Below are 23,291 nucleotides of genomic sequence, written 5' to 3'. Positions count from 1 at the left end.
ACACTGACTGCCATTCTCTGCTTTCTGGCACGAGCAGCAGCAAGCAGCCCTCCCTTGGCACACACAGGGCACGGGGGAGGCAGCTCCTTGGGCAGAAGAGTAGCAGGTGCAGAGGGCCTCTTTGAGTCTCTTACCTGGGAAAAAGACTCCTGGAGCTCCACATTGCCCATCCTTGCTCTGAAGCAGCCCTGCACAAGAATGGGACCAGATCAACCACGAGCAGATGCTCCAGGGCTGCCCTTGTAGCACAACTAGGACTTCAAGGGGCTAGTAGCATAGCTACAGCATTTAGCTCATAAGGTACAAGCAAGTCCATGGAGCCAGGATTACTGGAGACAGCTGGAGAGAAGGTGAACAAAAACCCACTGCATGCAGCTAACATCTCAGTCAAGCACCAACATTTCAGCAAGCTCCTTCAAATCGCTCCAAGAGCGACGTATCTCCCAGCTTTGGTCATTAAAGGAGAGCAAACAGTGGTGAGATTCTATAATTTATTACCATTGCTAAGATGAACACAGATACTTGATACCCAGTCGTATGTGGAACTGTAAAAAAATAGTTTAATACAGTATCAAAATTTACACAAGTATAGTGTCAAAAGACCAGTGTCCCTCAGCTCTGCCCCTGCACATACATACTGCAGGCACAAGTACATGGTTTACATTTTCATACATATATATAGATACATAGGAATACAACAATTTAAGTTTTACTATGCAAACGATATGTATGGGAGAAAACAACGTGTAAAGACAGCAGACAGCTGCTGGACCTGGGTTATATATGTGAGAAATTATGCAAGAGGGCAATGTTTTGAAACGCAAGGCCAACGGCACGTCCAACTGAAGCAGACGGAGCAAACAGGAATTCTGTTGGGAAATCAGTGCTGGGTCGGAGGCCTTATACTGAATGGTACCAAGCAAAAATAACAACAGAAACCAGTCTAATTGCTGCTGCAAACTAACACAGTTTTTTGTTTCTGGTTTTTTTTTTTTTTCCTGAAGACAGTTAGCAGATTTTTACACCATATTCCTACACAACAAAAGATTGTACAGCAACGGAGCTACATTCCACCGCAAATAGCTCACCAACACAGCATGTTGCAAGCTCAGAGAAAACTGATTCTGACAGACCCAAACCTTCGGAACCAAGAAGAAACCAGAAAGAAACCCAGGAATTGTTGCATTCCTATTATTTTTTCTTTAACTTTTATTATTTCTTTAATGCTTGGCTACGGTAAAAAGTTAAGCAACAGCGGTCACAAGCCTGTTGCACATTCATACATGAAACTATTGTTGCTTTTAGATAGACACAAAATACCTATCATTGCAGTTTGATACACACAACTAGTATACACAGAGGTAAAAAATAAACTAAGCACATCTAGTCATCTTCTGGTCGAACCTCAGGCAGTCTGAACATGAGCTTTCTGCCTCATAATATTGAAAGACATGCTCCAAGTATAATAAAACCTTCTTCTTTCAAAGAATGCTACGGTAGCAAGAAAAGCTTTATTATGATGCAGTACAATCCTTTACATTTCTATTCTTACAGACTCTTGTTAAATAAACCAGCATGTTTCTAAATTAAACAGTAGAAATTAGCATCCTGACAACTGGAAAATACTTTCTGAAAAAAAAACTCTGATGGAAATTCTGAGTTGAGAGCTGTGACAGCAATGCCTCAGCGTTCTGTTTGTGACAGGGCCATGAACGTCAGACACATCTTCAGAAGATTCGCATCAAAGTAAATTGAACAGAAAGCTATCTTCACTTTCATTTAGAAAGAAATTGTGTTTCACTACAAGTACTGTAGTTATGCTACACTACTGGCTGGTTAGGAGACATTATGGTCTTTTAGCACCTCCAAAGGCAGGTATTCTACCAAAGCAAATAATAATAATAATCAGCCGTAAATTGCTTAAGCACCATTAGCTGATACCTTATAGACTGAAGTGTGAGTTGCTAAGAAATGACTTTGTCAAAACTGTGGGGACCAAAGGCACAACAGTTCATCAATGTCTCTCCAGTCTGGCGAAAAACTGGTAAATCTAGTGGACAATTTGTTCAGACTTACTAGAGACTCACTGTAGCTGACCAAAATAATGACTCCTTTCATGTAAGTGCTGCAAAACCCCTATCGTCTTTTCGTTAGGAATGGAAATATCTCAGTGCTTCTAAATGCGGTGCTGAAGGGACGATGCCGCGGCAGCGTTTCAGTAGCCAGCATAGTGAGACAGCAGTCCGTGGGTCACTGCAATGCCAGCACCTCTGACAGACCCCCCAGCACCACCGAGGAGCCCCCAGTGCAGCCCATAAGGGCACCCATCGTCAGCCAGGATGGTGCTGAGCACACCGCCAGTTCCTTGCCTCTCGTCAGCAGTTCCAATTCTTTCTCATCAGGCAGAGGATGTGCTCGAGGCCTTTTACATCGGTCCTTTGTATTGGTTTCCTGACAGATGTTGCCTAATTCCAGGGCACGACCCTGCAGCATCTCCAAGTTTCCTCCACACAACCTAAAGGGAGGGATGAAAAGAGAGACCATTAGCACCGGTTGGGATGGACCAGTGTTCATATAGGCATGCATCAGGACACGCCACACATCCCTTACACAGACCATGCAGTGCAGGAAAAGACAGAGCGGAGGGACACAGAACAGGAAAACAGTGCTTCCCAGGAGATAAAATGTTCCTTCCAAACGGGGAAAGCACATGCCTCTAAAAATGGTTAAAAATGGAGACGAATGGACCAACACGTGCATCACCAGGGCTCCTTATGCTTCAGACACAAGATTGAGGGCATTTACAGGCCTCTACTGAAATTTCATTCAGGCATTTCCCATGCCATGTCTCTTGAAGAACACAATTCAGAAGCACAGGACTCACTCCAACAGAGTCTAAACATGTCCAGCTAAAGAAGTATATAGAAATTCATCTCGTTTCTCTTTTCAGACTTTACTTGTTCTCTTAAAATCAAGCAGGGCGTTAAGTGTTTGCTTTCATTCATTCTTCCTTGAGCTCAGAGGAATCATGCATGCAGTCACTGCCTGTGTGTTATGCTGAAACAGAGTGAAATCTACCCATTAGTAAATTTATCAAGTAGTTTTCTTAGCACGGACTAGACATTATAAAGATTTCCTTCCTCCTGCTCACATCTACTCCCTTCCATGATTGCATACCATCCATGTTACACGTATGGAACTAAAAAAGCAGAGATACTGTAGCGAAAAGCATTCATTCAGGAACGTGTTTGATGATGAGTTATATATAATGAGATGAACCAACAAGAAGCAGGGGAATCCACAGTGAGCATCGTGTCCCCAGGCACAGCTAGGGGCCACCAGGAGAAGAGTGGTGATCACTACTGCACTGCGTGGTGCAATTCAATATTCTGTCTGTTTAGTAATCATTATCAACTAGCAACCAGCTAATGTATAGCTTCTATTAAGCTGCTCATTAATCTCCGGAGCAACAGCAGTATGTCTTGAGAAAGGCTTTTCCATTGTCATTATTTATTATTTGTGCCTAAATCCCAGGAGCGAACTGGCAATGAATATAAACACAGAGAAGCTGGATCCTGCAATGTTAATAGTCTGAAAAGACACGAGTCCTGGCTCCTGCCCTAAGGTCTCTGTGCAGGAGATGGCAAAATAACCCTTTAATGGCTGGATGTGATCAGACAAGTGTTTCTTTAAGATATTTGGTTGTTGTTCCTAACTTCTTACCAAGAGGCAAGGCCACTCCAATGCCTTTTGTCAGAAGACACACTGTACAGATATGCCTTTCAACAATTATTCTGGTCAATAAACATTAGACAATATTTACCGAGCAGTTCCTGCTGACACATAATAAGTGAAAAGATGACACTTCTCAAAGTCCTTCATTTCCAGTTGAACAAATGACCTTTGATTGCTAGGAAGGAACACATGCGTACAAGACAGCCCTGCAAAGCTGACATCCTAAGCAGAACTGACAAGGTGTGGTCAAAAGAAATATTCATGCCACATTTCTGGGTAGAAAACAGACAAATCGTTACCAGAAACCACTTCTGCATATGCATACGGGGCAACAGAGGCGTGGGTCTCAAAGGCATCACAGTCATTCTGTTTGCCTCCTTTTCAGAAACACGAGGCAATACAGGCTCCAGTTCTGAAGATTTGTCGCCAAACTCTCCTTTGGTGCTGGCATATGTACAGCTCTCTGCTCAGCCACAGCAGCTGCACATCCTGCTGTCTCCTGCACACACAGTTGTTTGGCGCTCTGGATTTGCATCTTAAATTCACCCTCCTCTCAGCTCGCGAGTTCAACATTGACTGGTCATGCAGCACTAATGAAATTGGTTTTTGCTTGCAAGCACTCAAGAGTTGATGTAATACCTGAGCATTCTTGAATGCAATTTAAATACTTACAGCAGAATAAAAAGTCCAAAGACGTGGTTCAACATTTCAGCAGAAGCTTTCACCAAATAAAGGACAGCTAGGAGGTTTACAGTAACATCGTGGCGATTCCTTTCTAGCTTCCTTCCAACACACAGAAACCAAAGGAGGGAGAAACCCCCTCCTGGAAGTCGGGCAGCAGCCTGCCCCCTAATTGTGGGTGGCACTTCACGTGCAGTGTGAAATACTGGTGTAGCTCCCTGGGCTCTGAGATCCCCTGCCCTGCTGTCCCACCGACCCCACACAGCATCCCAACCCTCCCTGTGGCTCCCAGTGAACGTGTTGCAGCCCTGTGAGCAAAACTTACCGGTGATCAGAGGAAACTCATCATGAAAACATCAAGAAAATCATCAAGAAAGCCACCTGCCCTCTCCAGACTTAATGCAAACATTCCTGAGCTTTGAAATTACCTCCACACTCACTAAGAATGTGATAAACTGCCTCTAAAGCTGCTGCTATGTATTGCTACATTCTCCTAAGACAACGCAAGCATATAAGCACAAAGCAAAAACATTCTCTAACATATTTTGGATGAGGTGGCATAAATACCATATTCCCACCTCCATTATCTTGACATAACGTTGGTGAAGAACCAGACAACAAGAGTTGCATTGCATTTTGGTACCAATCAACACTAGGCACCAAAACTATGAAGCCCAACATCAAGCCAGTCACCATGCCACTGTGTTCACAGGCAGAGCAGTGCTGTGCGAGTGTTTCACACAAACCAAAACATGCAGAATAGGAATCTGGAGCAAAACTGTGAGAAGGGACTGCAACAAGAATGCAAAAGAAAAGAAACATAATGATAAGTTTATCACAAATCCACTGCGCTTTTAACACTAGACTGACTAGATGAACGTAAGAAAAAGTGAAAGCAGGAAGGAAACAACCGACTGTTTGAAAAGTCTAATAACATAGCAAGGGTCAAAACGGACATAGATCATCAAGCTGGAAGCAAAGGCAGCGCTTCAGTGCCAGCAACAGAGCCCTGAATGGCTGGGGAACGGAGAGGCAAGGCAGAAGACAAGTATGTACCTGCGACTGACAAAAATGAACTGACAATATTGACAATAGCATGCCAGCAGTTCTGAAGTGGTGCTACTTATATCCTGAGAACTCTCATGGATTGCTACTAAATATTTTGAAAATGCCTTTTATCCATTAATTGCAAAGCAACAGCGTAGGCAGGAAAGTACAGATGTGTCATCACACAGCTGGGGAAAATGAAGCTGCCAGACTTCATCTTGCTTGCAAATTTTACTCTTCTGAAGAATAAGCTGAGGCCAACTGAATCCCACCGTATCCCTAATTTATTGTCACATTAGAAAATTCTTATCAATACAAACCAACATTGCATCCCTACTAAAACATTAATTCAGGCAGTCAGCTGACTGTTGTCGTCCCACAACTATAAACTCTAGTCTGCTTCCCCAGGAAGCAGCAGGATCTGCTCTCTGTCTGGAGATGGGAAGTTTGGGCAGTCTGCTTGGCTGACAGCTCGCTTTCCATTTCAAATATAACAGCATCATTTATATCTATTTCTGCCTGCTGCAAGACCTCCTAGCAAACTAAAAGCTGAGATTTCACACCATATTGAACTAAATTCTGTGTACTTCTTATCAATCTATTTCAGCAGCCAAGGTATCGGCCACTGTTCAAATATTTCACTTACACTAACCAGCTATTACAGGTTGTCAAGAGCACGCTGTTAGAAGTTCCATTCAGTGAAGTAGCTTTGCCAATGGGTATTTTAAGAGGACTGCAGAAGGTTTTTTTCAGCAAATATGTGTACTGTCTTGGCAGAATCTGTAGCTTTATTTCCCAGGCAGCAGCAGGAGATGTGCTGGGGAGCTGCAGCAGGACTCCATGCACAGCCTAGTCATGGAAAGCAGATTTGCCACAGTACCTGCCTTAATTGCCCCATAGCAATGCAACATAGCAGTGAGGCATTGGAAAAGGTTGCCCAGGGAAGTGGTGAAGCCACTGGTGGTGTTCAAGAACCATGGAGATGTGGCACTGAGCGACATGAGTGAGTGGGCATGGTGGGAGTGGGTTGGACTAGATGATCTTAGAGATCTTTTCTGAGTGATTCTATGATTCTGTGCTAGGTCTGGGCAATCCAGCCCTGACCAGAACAAATCACAGCTGCTCTCACAAGTTTTAGCAGCAATGTATGGTCTTCAGTCCAATATTCTGTTCACTGTACTGTGAATATACCATGCATGCTGGCTCCACCTCTGCAATACAGGTTTTCTCTCTATAAGCTACGGTACTCCTTCACACTTCCCCAGAGAACAAATGTGTATCCTAGCTGAAGCAGAAAGACTTGCTTATTCAGAAAACCACCACTTCCATCTTCAAACAAAGGCAGTACTAATGTAAGTGAACTGGACTGAGCCTACAGCTGGCACCGTCCCATGGCAATGGCCTGCCCCTGCCCCAAAGAACACACAGCTCACAAATGCAATGAGTGACAAACAGAAAAACAATCCTGCTGATGACAGCAGCATCCCGGTGGTGCCCACGGGAATGTTGCCAGGACAATATGACACATGTTGAGGAACAGACAAGATGTTTTGCACAGACTGTACCGGAGGAGCGTTACCTTCAGAGCATTTACCACTGATTCAGACTGCTGAGAAGCTGAGCCATGTCCACTGATGCTAGCTGGCTCGTTTGCTGAGCAGTAACTCCCCTCTGACCCTCCTGGCATCCTAATGGGATCCTTCGCAAAAAATTAAAGACTATTTAATAAAGAAAAGGGTTGGTAACTAATTAAAACAGATGTCATTTTTATTTTTTTTTAATGCTGAGAAGCACTGAAGGCATGTTTTACTCCAAAGTCACCCTCCTTTTGAGCCACAGTAACCAACGTCCATATGAGTATCTTAAGCACCACTGTTGAGCATCATCCACACACTCCACCCCCCAAGGGTATCTATCTGGAAAATCAGGGCAGAGCAATAAAATTTTGGTATGCTTCCTCACAAAAGTGAGGTTCAGAGAGATGATTTTGACTTCAGGGGAAGGATTTCAGAACACTTAACTTTATCCCAGGACATTTTGGAGGTCATTAACTTTGATGCAGAGAACATTTTTAAGCTGTGCTGCAAAGTGTGGCTGAGCAGGGAAGGGGCTGCAGCAGCCAGCACTCCTTCTCCAGTTGTGGCTGCTCCAGATTTGCACCAAAGAATGGCAACGTGGAGGACTTTCTCTCACCAGGGGGTGCTGAGAAGGGTTTGGCAGGATGCCACTAAATAAATGCAGGCTGAACTTTGCAGGAGAGACAGCACTCCCTGGAGCCCTGCAGTGCCAAAGGAACCTGATGGAGCTGCTGGCTAAAATACCCTGACAGCAGTGCCAAGCTACTGCCAGCCTGACCCACTCTTCAGGGAGGGTCCTTCACTGCCACTCGTGCTGAATTTTGTCTGAAAATGAGGAAGGTAAAGAACAAGAAACAAACATTTGAAAGAGAGAGAGAAAGGAAAGGTTCCTTTCTTGCAGAACCAGGAACACCGTCACATTCAGAAATAACGTGGCAGTAATTCCTGCAGGATCACATGGCAAATGCATATGTGAAAGACAACTAATGACAGTGGAAAGAGCCTCTGATCAGATCCAGTGCTCCTTCGGCACTGATTTGCCCCACAGAGCAACACATCACATCCAGCGACTGAACTACAGGAAATGTGAAAGCGGGGCTGGGATAAGAAGGGCATGAGACTACAGGAAATGTAGGGAGAGGTGGCATGAGACTCAGTTCCACAGAACGGGTCTCCCTAAAATACCTGAATGAAAGGCAGCCCAGTCCAAAGCCAGCGTGCTATTACCCTACAACACTCCGCATCGACTGTTACCAATTTGCTGTGATCTACGGAGGAAGATTTAGGACTTACTTTTCTTTGGGAAGGATTTATAGATCTGCTAGTGACAGATCTGACTTAATGCTCTACTTTGGAAAGGAAATGAAAGAGGAGGGAAAAGGGGTAATAAAGCAAAATGAAGCGCTTCAGGTTTAGGATTAAATTCCCTCAGCTATGGGTTGGTTTTTGGTTTGTTTTCTTTTTTATTACTCAAAGTATTCTGTTTCTTTATTGACTCCCAGGCCAGCAAGATTTTGGCCAGTTTTGGGTGGTAAAATGAAAATACTATTACCAAGAGGCTTGGAAAATTAGAATAGATTGCACATCTAAAGCCTCCTGACCACGAGAAAATCCCACAGCCTTGTGAATCGTGCTGCTCCAGGCACCTCTGCTCCACAGCCCCTTCTGCCGTACACGGCACAATCCCATCTCAACACGTGTTGGTAGGAGATGGAATCTTTGTGCTTGCCCTCTGGATAACCTTTTCCCTCCCCCCTCTGTCATTTAGAGGAGACATAAGCTTTTCCTAAAAAAATAAGGCAAGTTTTGCAGTCCTTCGTGCAGCTCAGGGATGTCCATGGTGAGGCCACTCCAAAAGGCAGCACAGCGCAGTGCCTTCTTTGGGGAAGCTCCATCCAGGACAGGCTGGGGACACTCAGAACACAGCTCTGCTGTTCCTCTCCACGTCCCGTGGGCTCGTAGCCCCTCAGCACTACCGGCTGCAGTCCAACTTTCTGAGGCATTGCAGCTAAGGCAGGGGAGAAGGCACTCTGCCACACTGGTGGTGTCTGAAAACAAGGTGCCCTAGGAGACTGGAAGAGCCTGCTTTGCAGACCTACTCTCACAGCTGCTGCTTGCCACGGGGTGTACGGCTACGTTCATCCTTCCACCCAAAGCTCACTGCACTGTGTCCCTTCCCCACCGCTGCCTGACCTGGATAACAACCAGACCCCAAACAGGACCTTGAGGACAGGAGAAGAAACCCACTCCCTTTCTCTTCTCTGAACCTTGTAGAGCACTGACATCCAGCCACTCAAAATTGGCATCCCAGATGCCCACGTGTTTTGGACAAATCTTTTCATTTACTATCCAGAAACTAAGCTGTGGAAGTAGGACCAAAGCAGACAGTAAGGGATGAAGTCATGGTTCCATAGCTGCAGTGCTGAAATCTGCACTGCCTTTAAACATCTTGAGCTGTTTTGAATAGGCAACACAAGATCAGCATCAGAACAAACTGCTGACTTCGTCCTACAGCCTTCCCAGCTGCCCAGTCCTTCTGCCCAGGCTGCAGCATGGTTTCATTACTTAGAGTCAAAAGTGCAGATTAAAGGGCTGCAGAGAGCATTACCAGAAGCAGGTAAAAACCACATCAGATCCTCTGTGCATTTCACCACAAAGGTAACAGAAGTGCAATCACTGAACACGCACAACCATTTTGCTGTTGCAAGTACATCTACTAAACATCCGGAGCCAATGAGCAACTCCTTAGTGAACAGAAAGCACAGGAAATCTCACTCAAGTCCATAAGGCCACATTACAAAAAAAAAAACCAGATGAATGGAAATGTAGCATCTCCATCATGCTCCTGGAGTGCCAGAGGTACAGCCACGGTCAGAATGGAGACCCCTGGATAGAACAGGCGGCTCTTCATGGAGGGAGCCAACCACAAACTCTATCTCTTGAGCCAGTAATCAGCGACAGTTTTTCTGAGGAACTTTCCTGTCAATTAAAACACATTGGTCTTGAACGGTGTGGCTATTCACTACAATTTCTGTTTTTCAAGAGGACCTTTGCTTTGCATCGTGCTGCCAGACAGACCCACAACCCCTGTGGCACATTGAAAGCCACTCAGGTTGCTGAGGGGGCAAGTCTACAGCACCTCTGTGTTCAATGGCCCTTCATAAACCTCTTTCCAGACCAATGAGCCTATTAATTCAAACTGGGGATGAGATCATATGAAAAAACAGGGTGAAGAAATGCTCTTGATTTACTTTCAGCAAATATTTGATGACATGATGAGTTCAGTGGGTTTGAATTACATCTTGGTTGGCTTCACTGTTCTACTACACGCTATGTACTACACGCTATGAAAGGGAGGAGATGAACAGCATCGAACTGTGTGTGACAGATTGCACACACAAAAAAAGTACTAACCAAACACTTCCCATCCTCTAATTAGATTTTTAACTAAAACCAGGCCACGCAGAGGGAAATCAAGAATACCTATCTCAGCAAAACGATTGTGAAAGGATTGGAAATGTAGGTTGAAATAGAATGCAATCAAAGGGGGAAGAAAGAGGGAACTGAAAAGTGTTGGAAGGATTTAAAAATAAATGAGTATGTGCCTAAGGATCAGGCCTGCTGCTTCACACTTAAACACACCAGGACTGGAAAAGGCCAGCAAGGATGAAAGCAAACAAACAAACAAAAACCCAACCAACCGCCAAGAAAGTGCCTGAAGCAGCGCTGAAAAAGAAAGAGGTGCAACAGAAGGAGATGGAAATGAAGGGAGATTCACAGATGGAGGAAGAAGGAAATAGACAGACATGGCCCCATGACATGAAGCAGAGCAGCTCAGCCCCAGCCCTGACCACAGCTGCTCCACGGCTCTGGTGCTGCAGGAGCTGGGCTCTCCAGTAGCTTTGTTTGCTCAAGGGCAATAACTGCAATGCTTCCTCTCCCCTTTACTAAAAGGCACAGCTGCCTTACAAGGACGAGGAGTTAGAAGAAGGAAAGCTCTTTCCATCTCTGTTCCTTGATCCCTCCTCCTATGCAACAAATAAAATTGAAGCAATTTAAGTTGGGGGCTTGCCAAGAATATCTTCTGCAAATGCATTCACTGTCATTATATGACAGATGTCCACATTTCCGTAACGTTTCAGCTGAGCTTATCGGCCCTGAAATTCTACCCTCACAAAATCCAGGGATATCTCCAGTTAACGGACATGTGGATGCCAGACCCTGATCTCACTTCCCCCAGTGTAAGACCAACCCTGTGAGGACTCTGCTGTTTGCAGCTATCTGGAATTACTTGCTCACATAACCGAGCACTAGCACAGCCCAGGGAGCTGTAACTGAGATCCAGATCCATTATTTGCTCCTTGCATATTTTCTTAATTATGGCAGGGTATCTTCATTAGAATATGCACAGAGTTCTGGTCTGGCTACAGCAGAGCTGTACTACTGTGCACTGTTACGGATGTCAGCAGCAGAACTTGATCCCCAGGGATGCTGTAGCTTCATGGACATTCAGCGGCAGCAGCAAAGGCAGAACCCTGGGCTGCAGGGAGCTGGATGCAAAAAGGATGCTGAAAGGAGAGGGGAGAAAGAAGAAAAGCACAGCATGAGGAGTGAAAAAGTCTCGACTGCCCCTGCACCAGGATGCCATCAGGGCAGTGACACACAAGCAAACGGCACACTCTTGCTGCAGCACTGGTGAAATTTTAAGGCACAACAACGGAACTGAGAGCTGTGCCAAAAAACCTTCATCAGTTGTGTCGCTTGCTGGGTGTTTTCAGCTGATTTGTTAAAAGCTCTTAGTCTGGCTTAAAGCCTAATAAACTTCCACTCCTCCCATTCAGAGGAAGGGAACCAGTGCCAGGAGCCGTGGGGTTTCCACTCCATGTCCTTGCCTGTGAGGTGGGACCTGACTGTGGCTGACAGCACAGCCATGGCGTTAGTCACAGGAACAACAAACTGCCAGAGTTGAACTCTACTGCAGATCCCAGTGCCAACAGAACCAGTCGTGAGACAAACTTGGACCTGTGTACTTATAACACAAAGCAGCTGCAGCTCAGCACACCTGCAGCCCCACGACAGCAATGTGTGGCACCTACATGCTCAGGCTCTACTTTTACAAGCACTGCTTTCTGGCTTTGGCACCCATCTGAGATTTCTAATGAACTCTACATGCACAGCTCGGCTGTTCCAGTCTCTGGCAAGATCAACAAATGCACATCACTGGGACTCCACCTGACACCCCTGACCCTACACGGATAAAACACACGGTCACTTCTAAAGATTTTGCCCACAAAGAATCTTCTGCACAATTTATCCCCCAAAGCCATCCCACACCTGAAAGAAATCACAACTCTGTTCATGTTTGCTTTGAGCACCTTTTTCATCAAGAAAATATTCTTTATCAGCAAAGATCAACTGTTGTCTTTCCTATTGATGGCTGTATGCATGTTCATGGGGAGACATTCAGACATGCTTGCAGTCCTTCTCATCCAGATCAACACACTTGGGTACAGAGAAGTTAAATAAGTGGCTCGCGGTCATACAGCAAGTCAAGAGCAAAACAAGAGCTACAGAGGCCGTTCCAACTGTCATATTATGGGTGAGAAAGAAGCTTGGCTTACAATCAACCAAAAGAAAAGAAATCCTTAGCCTGGCTGAAATCATCTAGCTAAATCAATTTGCATTTTGGGTGATACAAACGGATATATCTGAGTCACTGGATTTTACTTCTTAATACTCTTCATTTTTGTCTTGAATTTTACATTCAAATCAGAGTACTTCACATTTAATAAGAAGCATTTCTACTCTTCAGACTGACGTCTTCTTTTAAACTAAGCACAACTTCTTTTATTTTCCAGTGAGCACCTTCATTTGGAGATACTATGGATTTTCCTAAGGATTATTTAATGAAACACGATAGAAATATGCACCAGCATAACAAGAAAATGACAAGCATCTTTGATTCATTCTTAATGAAATTCTATACTTTCCATTCTTATATTGGGAGAACCTTTCAGATTTGCTTAGTTATTCAATTTGATTTTTTGTTTTTATGCACAGAATATACAAATAATATAACTCAATTATTATTACTTAAAACATTTGCTTTCCAGAGCAAAACATTTTGGTTAACCTCAAGAAAATACTTGATTTTTTAATGACAAGAAGAACTTGGAATAGTACCAGCGTACAGGTTTGCTTCTCTTATTTTCATCCCTCACATCAATTTTTATCTATCAGCAACGGCTTCCAGCAAATTTTTCTTAGCAAGTTATCAACGCCCGTGAAGGAGAAAAATGCATGAAGTACTGTCACAGCCTTCAGTAAATACCCCACTCAGTCCCAAGCAAGACGAACAAAAGATGTGAGTGTCTTTGATTCCCCTGATGACCAATCTGAGCGTTCAGATGCAGCAGCGCCCAAGGACATGCAGTTGAGCACCAGGCCTTCAGCGCTGCTGTCTAGCTGCCGGCTACTGTTCCCACAGCAAAAGTCACCCACCTGGGGCAGCACGCGATTTTCCTCCTCCAGCTGTCTTACTCTTGCCTCCAGCTGCCTAACATAGGACAAGGTTGATTCTAAAATCAAAAAGAGAAAAACTCGTATTATCCACACAGCTCTGCTTGCGTACGCTGGTGTCACAGCCTGGATCTGCCTCGTGCTGGCCGCAGGTTCCCTATCTAATGGCTGCCAAGCGCTGCTCCTCTCAAGGGCAGGGCAGGTAATGGTGTCCTCTGCCACCAGCTGGCTGCCTTGGCATGGCTCAAGTGCTGCTTGAACCCAGACATACGTGCCCAGCACCCTGAGAGAGGCCAAGGTCAGGCAACGTGTGCCCAAGAGCCCAGGCATAGCTCTGCTGGCAGCCCGTGTTCCTCATCCCACTCACACACAGACACGCTGCTGTGCTGCACAGACTCGTGGCAGGGCAAAATCCTGCCCCCTCTACTGATGGGTAACCTCTCAGACCTTCCTGAAAGCATTTGGTTGGTTATGGAGAACGAGACTTTCCATGGTATGAGTACTGAAAGAGCATCTCTGTGCTGCCTTCAGTGGCCTTATTTCCCTTGCGTTGATTCCAAGGAGAAGGTCCACAATCAGTTCTCAAAAATGTCTCAGAGTTTTCTTATGGTGCATTTCTTGGGTTGCACAGTGTGTCTGCTATTAAAACGCTATACCTAAAAGAAATGTGCCACAGCAAGTAGCACTTGTCACCTGCAAGAGAAAAGATGTCCTCTTGGTCCAGAATGGCTGTAGTGAGCCTCATGCCTCCCTGTACAGAGCTGCAAGCTCAACAGGTACACTTTCCCCATCCAATGAGCTGCCCTGCCTTCCCTGAGTTGTCCATCCTACCACCACACCTGTGCTCACACAGCCATGCCAACACAGAAATTGCACCTTGGATGATTAATGGCATGGAACCCATGGCTATTGGGGCAGTACTGCCTGTTGCCACAGACTTGCAAAGCTGCACTGGCAACAGCAGAGCTAAATTTGGGCACCAGCTTCCTCTGATATCTAAATGGTGATGGGTCAATGTTTGGACTAGATGATTTTTTAGTGCTCTTCTCCTTAATGACTTTATGATTCTATCAGTCATGATGCCAGCCGGCCCATAAAAGACCAGCAGCAGGAAATGAGGGGGCACTTACCGCTCTTACAAGACTGCAGCAGGTTAAAATACGCACACGTGGATAGTGCATAGCAATTTACACGACAAGACAACACACCATAATTTGTCAAAAATGATTAATACACAGCAAGGCACAGAGCAAGTATTAAAACAGCATTGTGCAATAAAAGGGAGAGAGGTAATCTGAGGTTCTTCATGCTCTGCTGCATAAGGATTTTCATAGCTAGCGATGGGTGCATCTCTGGAGAGTCACTAAGCATGGTTTGGATGAGCCCTCCTGAGATGAACAGCTCATACCATTAACTCTGTACGACAGGGTGCCTCCTACCAACCATTAGCACTGTACGACAGGGTGCCTCCCCCCAGACCCAGGTCCAGCCCAGCAGCAGCACTCCTGGGAGGAGCTGCTCCATTGCTATCGTGGCTGAGGCAGAGGCAGCATCTGCCTCGCATCTCAGCCCTCTTCCCCATGGCTTTCTGCAGGAGATGGTCCCTGCATAGCCACCCTTCTGGAGGGACCACTGGGTGCCTTCCTTGGCACCAACCCTCCCTGAACCCACTGGTTACATGCTCATTGCCATGTGGGCTCAGGCTTTGTGGTGATGTTCAGCTTCCCAACTGTGCCCAACAGTCCTCACAAATTCCCATCTGCATTCTCTTTGGCTTTTTTGTCCTTTTCCATGTTACCATGATGAGCTCCTCAGACAGTGTACAGCCCTTGGCAAAGCCATACCCTCACTTCTGTTTCTTCAGCCAGTGTGGAGGTCTCTGCTGCCCTAGCCTTGCTTCACCAAAGCCTCCTTGCTCCTTAACCCCTCTAAAGTGTGAAACATGTATTTAAATCTTTTTGTAATATGATTAAAACTGAAAATTAGGTCAGCTACAAAAGGCTTGATCTAGCAAATCCTTATTTATGCGAGTATTCTTGACACAAAGACTAGACGCATATATATTTCAGTATCTCTTCATATATTTATGCTCTGATGCTATGAGCTGAGAGGAAAAACTGAACAGAAAAGGCAGCCAAGGACACAAGAGATGAAGGCACTGGAAGTACATAATGAAACAATGTCACCAGTGATGGCAACAGCAAAATTAAAAAAAAAGAAAAAAAAAAAGTACAAGAAGGATTATATGATCCATCTATTCTTAATCAGCCCGGAGATCAGTAAAGAGCAATAAATAAAGAGCAAACCAACACTGCTGTTCAGGTTGCAGCCACCCTTTCCCAAACTGAGTTATCTAATGCTGCTGGTTACTCAGAAAGCCATGCCTTATCTGCACATCCTAACGGTCACGGATGCAAATTCTTACAGATACACTTCCACACCCAAACATACTGAGTTTCTCATGTCCACAGCCCAATAGTGAGGGATGCCATGTGTGTTAACAACCCCAAAGCCCAACTGCTGAGCTCTGAGCAATGCACAACAGTTGTTAACTATGCTAAGATGGAGCACGCCCTCATAAGAACAGACACACGACTGAATCATTTAGGCTAACAGAGAGATGAGCCGCAACACTGCAGTGGCCAAACTACCACCAGTGTTGGGGGGGGGGGTCCTGGTTATGCCACTTCTGCCCTTTCCCAACTCTCTTTGCCAGACATTTCTACCAGAGCAGCAATTTTGAACAACTCCCATGCTCATGGATGGGTTCCTACCAAGCCAACTTCCCTATTACAGCTTCCTGTGCTCAGAGCACAGCTGAAAATGATTGCTGTGCAGTGCTTCACTACAGGACTGAGACTAAAACTCTTTTCCATGTTATGATGGAGGCAGTAACATCTTGCTTTTAGGAAAATTCCGTGACAATCTGCCCCGTTTCCATATCCATCATTCTACCACGTTAATAGAGAACATCAGTATTTACATAGCTGAGCTCTTTTTCTTTTGACGTCCACACTCTTGAAGCTACTAGATATTTTTGGTTTATGTCAAATTCTATCAGACGCCAAGGGCGTATTTGTGCCTTGGCTTTATCCATTTTCATGTGACAGTGCCTGTTCTCAATCTATCAAGTAATTTGTAATGTTCTTTAAGCTAGATTATCCTCTGCTATTTTAGAATGGTTGAGGATGTCACATGAAATTCTAGGTTTCTAAGGACACTTTCCATCTATTTTTTTTCTGGATTTGGGTATTTTGTTGGGCTTTGGTTTTTCTCCCTTATTAAGGTAGTAATAAGGAAGCATCGATGCCTTGAGCACAAAGCCAAAAGCTGCATGTAGCACTGACAGCCCAGCAGGAGAAAGTAATGCAGGGCTGGGGAGTGCGAGGCAGCATGCTGCAAGGATAACAGATCTGCTCATTTTTCTGCTGTTTGTGTGAAACTGTGTTCAACAGATAACAACGAGCATAATGGTTATTGTGCCAACTTCTGCTTCTGCCTGTTACAAATCAAATATTACACGACAAAACCAAATCATTAACAACATTGAAACATACTCTGGGCATCTGTCCACCCGACCTCACTTTTCCAGCTTTGGAGATGCTCATACCAGCACAGTCTCGGGGTGCTTTTTCTAGAAATCATAATTACCTCTAGTACCTTCTCCCAGATCTGCAAAAAGTGACCACAAGCTATATGCAGACCTCCTTTTGACCAACTCCAAAGCATAAAGCTGTCAGAGTAGAACATGCTACTTGGTTGATGAATGTTAAAAGCTTGTGTAGAACCTTCTACTTTGGAGAAAACTGGTAGTACAGTGGATAAGCAAAGCACATAAGCCACAGGAAGCAGAGAAAGTCCTTCAAGCTGAAAATACTTGGAGGCTGGAGGTATCAGGAGAGGAGAGTACTACTGTTTGCCCTGACCCCTAGCCATTACCTTATGGCCAGGGAAGATGCGAGGCTGCACAGCCTGCTGCCCTGGAGCCACCCTTACCTCCTCGTGGCCAGAAAAAGGAAAAACGTGATTTCATGGGGAGGCAAACATCACCTCGCTTCTGTTAACATCAACGTTTTGTGCTTCCACCGCCTCAGCTCACTTGGTGCTCATGTGCCTACAGGAGGTCACCAGAATCTGTAGAGCTGTCACATCCCAGCACGCATACTTTAAACACATGCAGTACAAATGAGTGAAACTGCCCACAATTTACTACAGTAAAGAATTCAGCGTGTTATGTGAAGTGCTACTTTCATGTGTAACAATTCAGTTGAGGCATATTCAAGTTCAACAGGAAAAGTCACTTGTTCTCCTCGCACTGTGGTGGCAGATGCATATCAAAACAGATTTTGGTCATTCTGATCCACACCCAGTATCCCGCAATGAAAACAAAATCATCTTTCAATAAATGAGAGATGAACAGCAAGACTGAGCAAGGGCTACGTTAAATGCTCCTGTAATTAACTGACAGCTTCATACATTTATGAAAGGGTTTCTATGCTAACTGAGAAGCAGATTCAACGACACGTAAAACATTTCCCCGTCCTATAATTCCTAGACATCTGATTTAATTACTTCAAAATGAATATTCATGACTAAAACATGTTATTACTGCAATCCATCCCCTTTCAGCTGCTTTGCATACAAGAAAAGCCCCACTGCTGGCTTTACACCAAGGAAGATGTTGCACCACCTGCATCTCTCCGTGGGTGAAGCTGCTAAGCCCAGCAGCATCCAGCCTCCAGCATGGACACACGATGGCCTCTGAAGGGCATCTGTAGCCCTGTCTGCTATGATTTTCTGTTAAGGCTGCACACCTTACATAACGCTCCTATTGAAAAAATGCTGGAGAAATACTTCTTACAGTGGTGGCAGAATCTCCCTGCAGCCAAGCAACATTAGGATTGGTGTTATCACGGGGGAGCTCGCCTAAGGCAAACTTTGATGAAGCTCACCAGAACATTCAGGTGCTGCTTACTGATGGGGCACGTACTCTGGGAAAGTTTTGTGACAGCAAACACCACAGCATTAGGGCTAAGTTGGGGCTGGTGACTCAGCACTGCTGCTGTCCAAAATTCTCCCAGCCCAAGCTGAGATTTCCCTTCATTGCGGCTCCTGCCCTTCTCAACTTCTTTATTTAATTATAACTATCATTAACTAAGCTCATTCACTCAGTATTTCAAAACTGGAGAAAAGAGAAAAATGCACATACGTTCTTTCTAACATCCAGACTGCAGTGTTAGGTGACAGACCTAGCTTTACTTCTCAGGCAATGTATGCCAGGGTTCCCCATTTCAGAGCACACTACACATCGAAGTGCCAATTAGGATATCTCTATAATCAGATATTTTTACCCTGATTTTGTATGAAAATAGATTTTCCCAGTTGCAGTGGCATTTAATCACGAATTACCTATTTAGTACAAGGAAAATACTTCTCAGTGCCTTGAGGCAGCCTTAGCCATACTCTCATAGAGAAGGATTTGCCTACAGGGATCCCTAAAAATGACATCAAATAGTAGATGAGGTAAGGCTGTGTGTCCCACTTCTCAGAAGCTATCCATCGTGCTCTTGCTATCAGCTGGATAACACATCACACTAATGGCTTGCTGTAATACTACCCTTCATTTGTTTGGATTTCTGGACACCAGAAATGACAACAGCAAAGCTTTTTTCCCCAGCCTGCTTGCTATCCTGTTAGCTCCACTTCAGCCTGTGCTACGTTATTTGATGAAAACTGCCACGTTATTGATGAAAACTGAGGAAAATCAAATCTCTTGTGCTACTGCTAAAGCCTTTCCCACTGCCTGTTGGCTTGTTCTCTCAGTTTTGTGTGGTTTGCGACTGGCAAAGCCCTTACTGGCTCCTGGGCTGCTTGGGTTCATCCTGATGTCACCACAGTCCTTTTGCTCCTTGAGGGCAGCCTGAGCCCAGAGAGCAGTGCTACAGCAAGCTCAAGTTAATAAATTACACTGGCTTCCACTGGGAGCTCTGTAATGCAGGCTGCAACTGAAAGCGAAACTTCCAGTGATCCTGAATTAGAACAAACCCATAAATCGTTTCTCTGCTCATCTACTTCAGTTAGGAAATAGATTTACCCAACCCATAAAGTCCCCATGAAGAGGGTCACTATCTGCCAGACTCCAAATCAAGTTCAAATGGTGTCCTTGAGAGTAAAACCAGAAGTCTTCACCTTAGGCCAGCAAACACCAGCACATACTCTTGCTGACAGCAGAAAGGCTTTCAGAATGCAGCCTGCGGGACAAGGAGAGCAATGTTTACAGTCAACATGCACAGGAGGGATGGCAAACGTTGGAACCAAATGAAGAAATCAATTCCATAAGTAATGTCAGTGAAGAAAAGGAAAAGGTAAGGAGGCAGAAAAGAAAAAAACAAGAAATACATCATTTGGGTTTATTGCCAGAGTCGTAAACATTTCCAAGAAGGTCTTACTACGTCAAAAGCTCTGCCAACATACAACTTCATATTGGAATAATGAGTCAGACTTCCTAGTGAGCACTGCAGCTAGTTTTGAGTCTCCAAGCCATGCAGCTTTCCCACAGCCCCCCAGTGTTCTGCCTGGGCACAGGGTGGACCAGGGAGCACCCAGTTCTGGGCCATGCATGCCAGAGATGAAACGCTGAATAGAGCAGGGCTCCAAAGGGAAGAGAAGCACCATGGGTGAGCGAAGCACTGCCACGACAGTGAAAGCAGATGCTGGGGACTCACTGGAAGAAGGCAGACTAATGGGGGCAAGCAGTGCAGGTTTAAAACCACCAGGAAGTACCTTAGAACCTGAAAGTGGTGAATGAACAACGGCAGCAATTTCGCAGGTCTACACCTCCTTTAACTGGCGATGCAGGACTTTGTTCAGTCGTACAGGGCTCTGGAATCAGGGCGCTGCTCACAGCGATGCACGGTGCAGCCCAGTGGGAGAGCTCCCACTGCTCCTTATCTGCACCATCTGAACAAAACACCAACCTTTCAGACTAGATCTCCTCTGTTTATTTCCCGATTATTTCACTGATGGGAAAGTAGTTTACGTACTTCCTCTACTCAGAACATAAATAATTGAGCAAGGCTTTTGTTTCTAAAGGCTGTTAGAAGCCACCACATGAGAAGGAAACCAGGATGCAGGCAGAGCAGCCCGTCCCTGGCCCTCTGCCCCATGCATGGGGATGGACACTATGACCACGTATCTGCTGCAATTCATATTCAAAATACAGCAAAACTAGACTACCTACTGTGATATTACCCAGCATGAGCTCTGCTACCACAGTGCCAAGGGCAAGGGAGGTAAAGTAAGTCCAGAACTGAGCTGCAGGGTTGGCTGCAGACAGCATCCTGAAATTTCTGAAGAAAACTCAGAAATATAGACTATCTTGGCCACCTAAGGCTAGAAAACACCACTGAAACAATACAGTCCAGCTTCCTGCCTTGCGGAGACAGAGGAATTTCAATAATAATCCCAGGAACGTCCGGTTTCCTTTTCTCTGCTGGAAGTGAATACGATCAAAAGAAGACTGTGAGCCTTTTTTCCCACCTAAAATTCTGGCTGAAATGGAAAAACTATCTGACCAAAATTCAGAACAACATTCTTGATGTTATAAATATAAGATCAGAGTTGATAAGTTATTGTAGAAGATTTTTATTTTCCATTGCAGTGGCACTACAAAGCATGACAAGCTGTTGCAATCCAACTGCGTGACTTCCTGCCATTCATCAGCACAACCCTGCTGTCACGTTTACCTACGGAAACAGCAGAAGAAAACCTCTTTCACCCAACCTCTGTTGCTTCATTTATATCACATCGTGCACAAGGACTCCACACAAACTTTCAGATTTAATGAAGACTGAAAAAAAATCTCAGCGGATGGGACAGGAGAGCAAAAGGAATCTCCTTTCCTCTCATCCTTCTAATAGCAGCAATTAGGACTCCAGAAGTGGTTGACACATAAACCAACTTCTTCCTGGAAATATGCCAGAGGCTCAGGAAAATTACAAGCTTGACTTTCCTGCTCACAAACGCATTTCGATGAGGCTCCACGGTAACAGCAGCAGCAGAATTACCAGGCACAGCAGATGTTCACTCCCCACCTCTATGCTGCTGCCTGCCTGCTCTATCCACAGACACAGTGCAGCTTCTCAGGTAGCTGAGAGCACTTTTGGGACCCAATGCTGCTGGGAGCTGAACTCTGCCCATCACTCAGAGCTGGGTGCCCGAGAGCACTCAGGCAGCAAACAGAACAAGAAGAGCAGTAATGGAAGTACATCTGCTCTCTTTGCTATGTTTTCCAGGGCCTTTTGTTCTGGTTTTTGTGTGTTTTTTTTTCAAGTCCCACTGTTACTAACAGGTAATAAGGCATTTGACCCACCATAAAGTCACTTCACGGGTTGGAAAGTTGTACTAAGTCAACATTTTTCCACCATAGCATCCCCTGTTTGTCTGCCTCTTTGCGGACAGAGCCCTTACACTGCCCTTAGCTCTTCAGGTTCCACCATGCTCCATGCCAAGAGATGCTCACAGCACTGCCGAAACAGCCAGCTGAGCTTTGCTGAGAGCACTGCTTATGCGGTGAGCAGCAGCCCAGCTCCAGGCAGGATTTACATTGTACAGGACAGCAAAAAAAGCGCTAGGGTGGCAGAACACATGCAAACCAAGGAAGGTTACTGTAAGGCCACACACTTTTTATGGTGTGAATGAAACAACTTCCTTTAGAAACACTGTACGTGGAGATAACAATGCTGGCACTCAGTAGTAAAGATGGGCAGGACTCAATTCCTGTATTCCCCGCAAATAGAGGTGTAACATGCTCCAGTGACACGCAAAGAGCACTTGAGAGCACTGTTGTGTTTTGGTTTTATGTAAATTACTTCAAATTGCCTTCAGAAGCAAACTCTGAATTTCTCACTCATCCCACTAATCCTGCAGCTTCCCACAGCAGAAAATGAAAAGCCCAAGCTCCAACAGCAGTGATCCCGCGGGCTTTGCCAGGTATAAGGCTTTGGGCAGCCATGGTGGACTCCACATGTAAACAGAATTAAAGCTTCAGCAATGTCACCCATGGCTCGGAGCTTCCTCTGGCTTTGACTTCACACCAGAACTTCACGTTTGGACAGCAGACACAGTGCAGGTCCCACTCCAAGGCAAACAGCCCAGGAATACCTTTTTGTTTCAGACTATGCACTCACCAGATTTCAGCTTTCTTTACAAGCAAGGCTAGTAACAAAGAGAGCCTCTTCCAAACTCCCAGATTTGCTTGTTGATTTTATTACCATCACCACCGCAGACATCTTCTATTTTGATGAAAATGCTTGATGAAATGTTCAGCATGAGCATGAAAGTCATTGCTCGGTCTTAGAAGAATATGAGATTAAAGGGTCAGGTCTCAAAGGGATTAGATCTTCTGGTAAGAAAAAGATTAAGGGAAAAGCTCGCACTTGGTTTTGAAGCTTTAAGAAGGGAAAAGAAAAAGGGAGGGAGGCAGGGAGCTGGCAAGGAAACGCGACCTCAATCTGAACTACCGCGTCAGACAAATCTCTTATTGCAGAAGCCAGAGGAATGCAGACCTGCTGGAAAAAAAAGTAAAATCAGACAAAATAAGTAATAATCAGTAAACTTACTTTCAGAAAATCACCTCACGTTTAATCCTTATTCTTAACACAAATACAGTGTTTCTTATGTTGCAGAAAATTCCCCAAGAATGCGAAGAGAAGCAAAACTATTTTCTAGACA

General features: G+C 45.0%; 1 protein-coding gene across 7 annotated transcripts in view; it reads right to left on the bottom strand.

The window, feature by feature from the left end:
• Window positions 1-536: 536 nt before the first annotated feature.
• Window positions 537-23,291, bottom strand: part of CCDC85A (coiled-coil domain containing 85A) — a 60,209-nt gene continuing 37,454 nt past the window's right edge. For 2 of the 7 annotated variants that reach the window (XM_048938188.1, XM_048938186.1), the window contains one exon: window positions 22,811-23,128. Coding sequence is in view for 5 of the 7 variants with exons in the window: in XM_048938186.1 (XP_048794143.1) it covers window positions 23,085-23,128 (44 nt within the window). In the remaining 2 variants the exon portion in view is untranslated. Of the gene's footprint in view, window positions 2,516-7,042; window positions 7,163-13,541; window positions 13,619-22,810; window positions 23,129-23,291 lie in introns of those variants that run through there. The other 5 variants (XM_048938189.1, XM_048938187.1, XM_048938181.1 and 2 more) reach the window with 4 other exon arrangements.

This window comes from Lagopus muta, chromosome 2 (genome assembly GCF_023343835.1).
Source record: "Lagopus muta isolate bLagMut1 chromosome 2, bLagMut1 primary, whole genome shotgun sequence".
Lineage (NCBI taxonomy): Eukaryota > Metazoa > Chordata > Aves > Galliformes > Phasianidae > Lagopus > Lagopus muta.
Note: the sequence above shows the minus strand (reverse complement) of the source record. Positions and strands in the feature narration are given on the sequence as shown.